This window comes from Halyomorpha halys, unplaced genomic scaffold (genome assembly GCF_000696795.3).
Source record: "Halyomorpha halys isolate HHAL.00 unplaced genomic scaffold, Hhal_1.1 Scaffold113.1, whole genome shotgun sequence".
Taxonomy (NCBI): Eukaryota; Metazoa; Arthropoda; class Insecta; order Hemiptera; family Pentatomidae; genus Halyomorpha; species Halyomorpha halys.
In genome coordinates this window covers 122,133-134,307 of record NW_027111402.1, presented here as the reverse complement: position 1 = coordinate 134,307, position 12,175 = coordinate 122,133, and the positions used below count along the sequence as shown (strand labels likewise).

The following is a 12,175-nucleotide window of genomic DNA, read 5'->3' as shown; positions in this document are numbered from 1 at the left end:
TAAATCAATTCCAATAAACCCTATCAAGTCAAGTTGATCCTTAGTCGTCAAGCTATGAGTTATCGTAAGGATCTATTGATAACTTGATTTTCAATAATTAGGTTTATTTGAATGGATGCCATATGCCAAAGTAATTTTGCAATATACGATTGATGTACTGTTCTCATTTGATACGAACCAACGAATTTTCTAGGAGTTACATAATTTTTACTAATTGTTACTAACTCTAATGTTTAATTTGTAACTTAATAAATATAATAGAAAACTGCAAATGAAAAACGAATTTTCGTGAATGTTTAATAGGAAAAAGTTCATATTGGAATCGGACATTCTGTACACTTACCAGTAATCTCTGATTTTTTTCTCCGTTGTGTCCACCTCTCTTCAAATTTATTATAAATCATTGTTACTATTTTTTGAAATAAGTAAAGAACCTGTTATCTTCAATTTCTTTATCAATTTCATTTTACACATCTCATAATTTTACTTAAATAAATACATCAAATTAAGCTCTTACCTTTCTTTTAAATTAATCTACATTGAGGCTATTTCTGAATCCTACATAAAAGGTTTTAGAAGTAAAAGAGAAAGAAGAAAAACCCTTACTTCGGTACATATGTCACTTTAAACGGTCCATTAGATGCACTCTTTTATTGTGAGCAATTTATGCGCTATCAAACCCTGCACTCTAGTGCAAGAACGACATTCCGAAGGCATTTATTCTCCCTTTAATGATATTTTTTGCTGCCCTTTTATTCCAGTTGCAGTTAAACGACGTAGGTGCTTACAAGCGGCATGTTTATTGCTCTAATTAAAGGAACGTTTCCCGAGAAAAAGATATCTGTCGTGAAAGTAACATCGCAAACATGATAGTATTCGTCTAGATACAGATATTGAATGAATGTTAAAACTTTATGGTTAGATGCAACCAACAACAAAATTATCCTGAAAAATAACTTTCTGAATGACGGGAAAATTGACCTTGAGGGGGATGCAAGGTTAAAACAAGGTAGGATAGTGGGGGAAATTTATGGTTAAGCAATTACATTACACTTGAAAGCAAAAAGATATAAAATAATATTAAAGTGTGGTAATAGCGTCCACATATTTTAGTTACTTGTTGTGCATGCGGATATATTTAATATTATAATCAATCATCAAGTAAATCCACATAGCACGACGACTAATTTTATAGCTCGTTCGTTCTATTTTGTTTAACGGAGTAAAACTTCCTAGGTTATCAACTCCGTTTAATTCTTATTAATTTATGGTAATATTGAATTTATTATTTTATTTGTGTTGTATATACACAGACATATATAGACGCATGCACTCAATTACTTTTTACTTTCTTCAGTACGCACACTAAAGAAAGTAAAAAGTAATTTCTGAAGTGAATATTCCAAAATTATACAAGGGATGAATCTCTAATGTTTTTATCATATTTCTGCAAGTAAATTATGTGATTTTAAACTTATAAATTTGGACATATGGAATTGAGCTCTGGGGCTCTACCAAACCATCAAATTCCTCCCGCATCCAATCCTTACAATCTAAAATCCTACGTAAAATCCTTGATGCTGCTTATTACGTTACAAATAAACTCATTCACAAAGGACCTTAACATCCCACTCGTTGCAGAATTGGCCCAAAACAGATATGCGTCTTTTCATTTTAAATTCCTTAACCATCCTAACCCATTAATTCTTAATTTTTCATCCTTAACAATCCCTTATAATCCTCGGAGGCGTCTGAAAAGAAGATGGCCACGTGACCTTCTAATTTAAATTAATGTTTGAAGTACCAACAATGGGTGGTTCCTTCTCAAGATTTTCAAGTCTATATGAAACATGCAACATATTTACTTATTGTATTATTTTGTGCAGTTGTAAATTACATTAAATAAATAAATTTAAAAAAACATATAAATACCGATTCTATTGTTTTATTATCGATTATAAGTGCTGAGGAAACGTTAGTTCAGAACTTATAAATTGTGACCGAAAAGTGTGGGTATTTCTGAGGGATGTGGCCAATGGTCATATTGTTATTACAGTACTTATATTTCTTTGGCATCTCCTTTGTAATGAGGTAGGAATGAGTGAGTCTTGTCGGCCCTATTCTCGGTCTAGTCAGCACAACCTCTTCTCCACATTTATGGCCGGAGGTACTCCAGGGTCTCAGTATCTTCTTAATTTTTAGTGTACATGATTGTTGTGGCAGTAATACCGTTCTGTAAGTTTGTTTAAGCAACATTCAATCAATATGTTTGCGCATAGATTAAAAACAAAAACTACATTCATATCTATCGCCCATAACGATTTCGGTTTAATAAAAGTAACTACTAGGCAATTTCGTATAAAAATAATCAATTGATTATGAATAAAATATTTTAATTTAATGTACATTTTTAGGATAACAAATTGCACCTTTTTTTATCATGTTAAAAAAGTGATTTATTTATTTTTTTCAGACTTACAACTTAGATGCTCAAATAGGAGAGTCTTCTGCTTGTGCCACAGCGCTGCTTTCTGGAGTTAAAGCAAACTTCGAAACTGTCGGATTGGACATTAATGGAAGGTTTGGAAACTGTGCGTCTTCCCTAAAGTCGAGGATAGACTCCCTCATCGACTGGGCACAACAAGACGGTAAGAAATATGCTGTATAATTATGAAAAACATAATGATATGATAAGATATATGATATGATTCTTTGAATTACATTTCTGTGGATTCCTAAACTGTGTAAGGTAATATTAATGTAGGCAAAATATAACCCTAGTATTAAAAAAAAATCATTAAACTATCGATGCTACTAACTTCCTTGTTGATGTAAAGGGCCAGCTGTCAAGCTGAACAACTGGTTATTACATAATAAATTAAAATTTAAACGAGATTAGGTTAATTTTTTTTCGTTTAAAGTAACGAAAATATCAAATTATATAATATAAACCTGGTTTTCGACTATTTGGATTACTTTTTGTAGGTTAAAAAAAGGAGTAAAATAATCTCCTAAATCTTATTATTATTTTTTTTTATTTATTTAATACCAGAGCAACCTGGTAAGCCTTACATGGTTATTCTAAGAGGTATATTTTTTTAACAATTGATTATGGGGGCGGGGAGGTATCGTCTTATACATCCAAACAATGTTATAAATAACACAAAAAAATTAAGATAAAATAAATAGATTAAAATAATAATTCTTAATAAAAGATAAAAGTAGGTTAATAACAAGAACAATGACATTTATAGATTTAATCAAATAAATAATTGACTTCTAATGTAAAAAAAAGAAAGAAAATGAATTTAGGGAAAATATGAAGAAAAAACTTAAGATAAAATAAAATTTTAGAGTGAAGAGAGAGAGAAAAACTTTATTTATTTATCTATGCTGCCTAAATACATTAGGTTGCTATCTCACACAGCATACTTATCAATCCGTAATCGGACATATATACATTACACATACATGGTATAATCATAAAAAAAAGAGATACAATAATAGGATATAATAAACAATTCCCCCCCCCCCTACAGTTTCCTTTTACAATCCATTTCGGTCTGTACAACAAATACAAATGTTTCATTCATTCCTATTTTTTTTCTCATTTCTGCTCCTCCAATTTCACCCTTTCACAATTATTCAATTCACCCGATCAACAAATTCGCTCTCCGGAATTCACCCTCCTAGATCCTCTTCAGTGACCCGCTAAACTAATTCAATATTAGACGGTAATGTGAGATCAGACCATCATTCATAGTCACAGCAGTAGATCAGCCTACCAAGAACAAACAAATAGATACATTTTACGAGAATAAGACTAACATATAGATTAAAAGGAAAATATAATAAAAAATAATACATGATATTATAAAATTTATATTAAAATGATAGTATAAAATTTATAATACATGATAAATGTAGCATTTATTGCAGGATGTCTATGCCTGCAGCAGTCTGGCCTTCATTCTTCAGATTGTGGATGGTTTCCCAGGTTGTAGGTCACTGCTCCCTTAACTGTAGGTAACTGGGAGTGGAACTTTTTTTATATAATCCTCTATTGTCTCTATTTGTGATTCCCGATGCTATTGGCTGTTTTTTACAAACCAGGGAGTATCCACTGCAATTCTTACGACTTTATTTTGAATAAATTGTAATTTTTTTTTCATTTCGTAAAGGATGGCGCTTTTGAATTTACTATTTAAGATAGGATATAGCATTGCCTTGGTAGGTTTGAGGTAGTTTGATATTGACATGGTGGTTTCAGGTAAGACGGCGATCGAAGTTTCCAGGTATCTTACTGTTTCCCCGGCAGGACTCCATTATACATTTTTGCCTTTGAGGATCAGTTCTGGTGGGTCTATTGGGCGTCAATACTTTTGAAGTACATTTTTTAATGTTCAGACTAATCTTCCATTTAGAGAAGTATTGTTCTAGTTCATTAAGGTGACTTTGCAAAGTATTTCTAGCTATTATTATGTCATCATGTTGAGAGAACACTGCTGTATCGTGAGCGAAAATAGCTAAAATGTTATCATGTTAGAATGAATAAATATAAAAAAGTTAGAAGTATTAGTCTACACGTAAAAATTTAAATTCACTTTCGATTAATATGTAAATAAGTAATCTTACTTAACCGGTAACGGGGAGTATTCAATGATTAATAGATTATTTAATTGGAATTCCTTACAAAACGCTCCGCACATAAATTAATTATATCTAATATTTGAAGCTCTTTTTAACAGAGCGCCTTGCTAAGTGAAGTGTTAATGAAGGTTAAGCTGGAATTATCTGTCAAAAAGTTTAAGACTTAGATTATCCTACTAATTAAGATAAAATTCTTTGCTTGGCACCTTAAAAAAAATAATCACTTTATTAAAACATGGTAGAGTTTGCCTTGAAGTACGAGTAAATTGTTTTCATGAAATATTAAGAAAAAGTTTTTAGAAATTTTAACGTTTCGAATAAATAGTCTATCTGAATAAAGTTTTATATTTTTGGTTTTTAATTTAATGTAGCCATGGAGTCTGTCTCAGTTGGAGTTACTACTTTAGTGTGTATAATCAATCGTTTCATCAAACAAAGTTACTTGAAATATATACTATTACGACAAGTAGGGGTTCAAAAGGAACCTTTGCTAGCCCAAGCGTAAAACATGATGAAAGCAAATAAATATAATGTCAAATTTTATTAATTGTATTTAAATTGTTTTTTTAATAATTTAACATAATAAACTGTAAACCTTTGAAGACAAAATATAAAGCATACAAACTAAAAAAACAAGAACTTGGATGCATCAAATATCTTTACTATTATAATTTAACCCCGAAACGGTTACTCAGACCAAATACATAAATAAAACATACACCATTTTATACTTAATGCTTATTATATAATACTTTAAATCTTTTATCAATTTCTTTGATTATCTCATGGAATTTTGAATTATATTAACGTATAGATCATTATAATAATAATAAACAAGTATAATTTTACTTCTAAATGTCATACATAAAGACCTCAATTTTCCCTATGCAGCCGATCTAGCCCGAATCAGATATCACTCCTTCCATTATAAACTCCCTAACGACTCAAACCCCCTAGTTTCTAGCCTTACACCCTCTTCCATTCCTGACAATCCTCCGAGGTGCTTGAAAAAAAGATGGGCACGAGACCAACTAATGTAAAATGTCATTGGAATGGTTAGTTTCTAAACACGCCTTTAACACTCCATTTTAACTAAGATCAAATTTACCGAATGTATTATATAATATACAGTTGTAAATTTCAATAAAGATATTAAAAAACTTTTACTTGTTTAACATTACTCATATAAAATATATTACTAGGTTTATAAATATGACTTAAATTTCAATATAACGATACAGGTAATTGTATAATTGTAATAACTTGTTATGTAAGAATGATATTTTTTTTAATGTAAAAATAATTGTACAATTATAGTATTATGTAATGTCGTTGGTATTATGTAAGTTTTCATAAGAAGAATATTTTGGCTTGGAAAATTGTTTTTAGATGAAAAGTCCAGAATTTGTAATATACACTATTTTTTCAGAACCTAGAACATTTCTGACTGTATGACATATTTAAACGTACTAATTACTATTCCAGTAAAAAAATACCAATTCTTGGGAATTTACTATTTTTGCAGCAGGCCAATGCTATATCAAAAGGGAGCATATTACTAGACATATTTCTCATCTCTCTCTTCTGCGAGATTTTTGTAAGCAATTTCATCGGAATATCAGGAGCCGTCTGCTTGAATGTATGACAACTCTATGAATACAAATAGGGAAAATTGAGGGTAAAACTAAATGAGAACTATTTTTCAAGATATTTGTATTCCCCAGTTCAATTTTATGGTGTATATTTCAGACTTGGTCCTGCAGGGTATACGGTTCCCTTATTTTTTGTAACTTCATTAAAACACGGGCTCTAGTTTATTGTTATCTAACTTCATGTTCCTTTTTGTAAAAATTTCTTGAATTTTTGCAATACATATTATGCATTTTTTATGGTTTTAGCACTCTGGTAAATAAAAAAATAAGCAATTATTGCAAAAAAAGTTACAAAGAAAGTCCGGCGTAGACACATGAAATAACGTATAAAGACAACTTGGAACTGATTAGGGGGCCCAAAAATATTTATATCATATTCAAAAACATGTTTCGATATCAGTTATACATATGAACACTAAAAAAGTAAATATTGCTGCAGAATGTAGTAAATTATTTATTTATTTATCATTTATATAGAAATTTTTATACTCTAATCTCAGAATAAGAATTGCAGAAGAAGAAAGGCAAGGAGATTAAGGTGGGCGGAATACGTTGTTCGAAGCAATCCATCAGGACACCTCTACACATTAATGAATGCCACTATAGTTGTCAAGAGACAACCAATAGCAAAAATGTGAAAGATCCGCATGCAGCAAACTGGAAAGCATCAAATATCTACAACGTCTGGATAGCCAACCTAAAAAAATAAAATATAAAAAATGTATATTAAAAGTGTCTAAATGAACCGGAAGGCTCTAACTCTCGAAATTGAGATTTTCAGATTTTTACTTTAAATCATTGCTCATCCCCATCCTAGATTCCAATCACATAATCCCTGGTCACCAGTTTGGATTCCAAACATCCCACTACACTATGCAACAATGTCATCGCGTGGTTGATGTCTCGTCATGATTGAAACGCGGAATGTACTGCTCGGAAGTCTTACTTGATGTAAAACAGGCTGTTGATCGAGAATCATTGAATGTATTCTTCTTATGTCATTATCATGCCATTGTATAACTAACACCAAATTTACTTGTATTTATTTTAATAATGTTGTTAATAAATTAACAAATAAAAATTATTCCTGAACCTGTAGTGGGCGATCATTTAAATCCATTTTTGCATCCAGATGTGGCCATGGTGAAAAAATAACTAGAATAGGTCAGAGATAAGAAGAACATTAGAAATTTCTTGGCTCTAGTTGAGTACTATAATAATCTTCATCTGAGAGTTATTATTTTTTTCTATGCTCCATGGGATGTAAGACTTTCTATGATCTAATTTCAATATAGAATGTGTGAAAAATTTAATACACATCTCTACACAATGGTTTATTATTTAGTTTAATCGTACATATATATAATACGGTACAATTGATCCCTTTTAGGTTCTCAAGAGCAATGGATTTTGATGAATGAAGTTTGGGAAGAGAATTTAACAAATAAGAGACGAATCTCAGTTTCAATTATTAAATTATTATTGAAACTTTAATAAAAGTAATTGAAATAAATGAGAGGTTTCAAAACTCTGAAAGATATAATTCGGTGGATCGGGACGTTCAAAAATTGATTTTAAAGATTTTGACATATACTTTAATACTCAAGAACACTCGTATGGAACTTAAGTTGAGCCTTTTTTTTAAAGAAAAAAACTGAACTGTTTTTGAGATAGAGCACGAATTATTTATTTGAGAGTTTAGACCACTAGGGCCATTTACACTGAGTTTACAAAGTTAGTAGATAACAATTGACAAATTAATAAAGTTAAAAAGTGAGAAAGTTACAAATTAACAATTAGATTACAAGTTACAAATTTACAATTACAATTACATATTTACAATTAAAATTACATATTTACAATTAAAATTACATATTTACAATTATGATTTACATTTTAAAAAGTTGCAATTAGATTTGAGGTTCTTAGTAAATTGCCATAAAGAATTTTGCATCCACTTATCTATTGCTGGATAGTTAGACTATATGTAATCATAAATATTAATGATTTTTAGAAAGTGAAAAAGTTTTGTTATTGTAGTGGGATCTTCCCTCAACACCTCCTGTAAATCTGAAGAGAATCGGTGTGGTTTGTAAGCAATACATTCAGTGAGAATATGCCTAACGGTGAGATCGTTTCCACAGTAGCGACACGTCGTTGAATTTTCTCTTTTCGTGAGATGACCGTGGGTGAGTCGAGTATGGCCTATCCGAAGACGGGTTAATACCGCATCTTCTCTCCGTAGCAGATTCAAGTTTCTGCTTGGACGTTTCACTGTCTGTTGGACCATTCTTAACTTGTTTTATCTCATGGTGAACCATTCGTCTTGCCACTCTTGCCACTCTTGCCATCTAATTGCTTTTATCCATGAAATAACATCTTTGCATATTGATGATGTTACGAATTGGCCTGTCTTTATAGCAAGTCTGGCCTGCGAGTCTGCCTTTTCATTCCCAGTGATCCCACAATGAGTTGGCAGCCATAAAAACAAGACCCTACAACCCGTGTTGCTCAAAGTTTTCAAATGCTGCTTTAACTCTATTGTTAATGGGTGTGTTGAAAATGGATCTTGTAAAGATTTAAGGGCAGATTCCGAGTCAGAACAGATGACCGAGCGGGGACAGTTTAGAGGGATATTGTAAACTATGCGATTGATTCCGAACAGTTCTGCAGTGGTAATATGGTTGTGGTAACAATATGTTTGTAGCGAGAATAAGAGGGTGCGATTATCTGAAACGACAGCAGTGCCTACTCCTTCGACTGTTTTGGAACCATCTGTAAAAATGAAGTTCCAATCGTGGTGGTTAGTTTTAAATTGATTGAACTTTTTTAATGTTCAACCATAATTGGTGGTAACTGCGGGTGAAGTAATTACGCACGAGCATGAATCAGGCACGTGTCAAACATCACTCTAAGGTTATTTCCACATAGCCATAATTGCCATGGAATACTCATCACATGTTTTGTTCTTTCCCATGAATATGGGTATTTTTTCTTTGGAGCCTAGGTATTCAATAAGTATTGAATTAAAAATGTGAAAATTAATTTTTACAGATTTTTTTGATAATTTTATCCTACTAGGCTGTCGATTTTTATTTTTGATGACTGAAATTATTCAACTAGATACCGTATTTTTTTAAAAGTCGGAGCTCAAGTTAAAAAGACTTGACCAGTTCAGGTATTTAAGCGTTTAGATATTTATTATTTGTATACTTTATTTGCCAGTTTTTTGTTATGTTACGATTGAGTGAAAGGCTTAGCCTAATTTTATTTTTAATAGTTGAATTATAGGTACCGTGAATATTTTGAAACCCTGTCGAAATCCTGAAAATAATTATATCATATTAAAATAATTATATTCACTCTCTTCGTCTGAAGTTATAGAACAATATTTTGAGCTAACGACTTAACCAGTTCATAGGTTTTATTGCTCAAATCACACAATGATGTTCTCAGAATTTTTGAAATAATTTGGGCTCAAGTATTGAAAAATACTGTACATATATTTAGTATGGCCGTTTCTTAATATGAATTTTTGAATGAACGGCTCAACCGATTTCTAATTTGCCTATCTCAAATTATTCAGACCCGCTGGCTCTTACAAAAAAATTGTAGTCCGAAGAAATCATCCATTATTGTACAACCTAACTATGAGGCCTAAATGATTACAATTCAGGGTTAAGATAAGTTTACGAATAGCTGGAGCTTAACTGTAAAACGTAAGTGATATTTTCCTCTGGGTTAACATTGTTACTTATTAACGTAAACTTTAACTTATTTATTAAAATAATTATTAAAAAGTATTCAGTTTAAACAATTGTGTGTGTTGAATAGAATTTCTTGGTCATAAAAAATATTTTATACGAATAAGCATAATAGCGCTAGTAATTCGTATAAATTATAGAAAATATGTCTAATATTTATATCTGCCTATTATCTAATGTGAGAGCTTTTGCAAAGCTAAACTACTTCTTGTATCAGTTTGTACTTCTTGTTTGTGTGGCAAAAAAAAAATTGGATTTTTTTCAAAGACCATTTTTACATTGTAGGTTACTTCTAGATTAGATTCTAAGGTTGAATATTTTCTTTTAATATTTTTGTTTGCATTGCTTATCATTTTTTTAATGGTTATCAAACCAAACTGTTCTTGCAGTCATGACATACGTTCTCTTTCGATCGCCACTAAAAGAGTCAGCTGTCCTGCTTAATTCATTTCTCAACTGTAAATAATAAATTACATCTTAAGTACCTATCCTACAACGACTTACCAGAGTGCTATCTCAGGATCACAAGTTCTCAAAGCCGCTTATCGAAGAGGCTTGTAGACCGTCTGATAATCTGGAGTTTAGTTGTCAATTGCTTGTAATTTGTAGCAGCAGTCAATTAGTCTAATAGCTGTACTAAACGCCAATAAGATCAATAGTTAATTAAAGCTTTATAAATTATGATTTAAAAATTTTTAAAAACGTTCACATAAAAGAACATTAAAAATAAAAAAACATTTAAAACAATTGTTAAGTTTATGAAGTATATAGAAAAACTAAAATTAAAAAATATTAATAATAATAATATGAGGAAATATACATGTTGGTCACGCTACTCAAGAGTAGTTTCCTACAATTTATGTATCTAGATCTATGTTGAGGACTTATATCACACCTGCTTATATTTATTAACTTTCCTCCGGTATACCAACGTGTCATATTGTTATAATTAATGTTTTATTAGTTTTATTTTTCTATATAATTTATAACCTCAACAATTATTTTTGAAATGTTTTTATTTTTAATGTTCTGTTAATTCTAAAATGTTTGTATCTTGTTTTCTCATTTAGCCCTAGAAGTGTGGCCAAACGTTGGTTAACAATAAATAATTGTTTGGTATATTATTATATTTATGATATAAATTTGCAAAATTAAATTAGTATAGGAAAGTATTGCAACGAATAATATATGTTCTGAAACGAGAAAGGATTGATTTTAATTTAATTCTTAGTAGATTTTTTTTCTTTTTATAAATATATGTTATTTATTATTGATAAGTTTTTGGAATATGTTTTATCCATCTATCTATTATTAATGGGATGATGGATTTTAACTATCGGTTATTGTCTAAAAGTTGTTCTTGGAATATAAGGTTGATATAATGATAACACCTGACCGAAGCAGGCAGGTGGAAGTGGGGCAGAGCTGTGTACAGAGGGCTCCCTTGAGTGTTGCTTCAAATTAAAGCCTCGACCCACTCCCTTCCAGGAGGGACTCAGTTATTTTTCTCTTCTCCGGGAGGAGACAGATTCGGGTTCCAGATTATTCCAGCCCGTCGGAAATGAGTACAAGAACATTCACTAGCTAGCTGCCGCAGTGGGACTTCCAGTTCTCGCCTGTCATGACAGCTAAGCACACGTCTCTAGGGCTCTTAGCCACATGTCCCGCTTTGTCTCACTCCTTTCTGTCATTCTTGAACTTACATTTATACTCTCCTAGATTTCTTTTTCTTTATTGAGATATACTACTATAGATAAATTAAATTTATACTACATATCTGGTGAAGGAACTAGCTATTGGCAGCACTTCAATTTAATTAATGTAAATGTAGATAATATTTAAAAGTAATTATATATGATATCTTATGTATACTATATAATAAATTTTGTATGATCTAATATATAAAAATCAATATTTATTTGTTGATACTTTATGCGCTGCCATGCCGTTCATCCGATTGACTTGGGGCTTTTTGCTAATTGTTCAGGATTTCACTGGGGACATTATAGGCTGGTCCGATTTTTTCGGTGAACAAAGTCACTAACAAAATTAAGCATTTTAAGCGCGTGGCTCAGAAAGTATACATTTTTCATGCTAATCGATTTGTCT

The 12,175-nt window shown here is 31.0% G+C and overlaps 1 protein-coding gene across 1 annotated transcript in view; it reads left to right on the top strand.

The window, feature by feature from the left end:
- Nucleotides 1-12,175, top strand: part of LOC106677924 (alkaline phosphatase) — a gene marked incomplete at both ends in the record, with an annotated part of 709,077 nt that overhangs the window by 602,613 nt on the left and 94,289 nt on the right. The window contains 1 exon segment of the mRNA XM_067049406.1: nt 2,474-2,648. Coding sequence (XP_066905507.1) covers nt 2,474-2,648 — 175 coding nt within the window.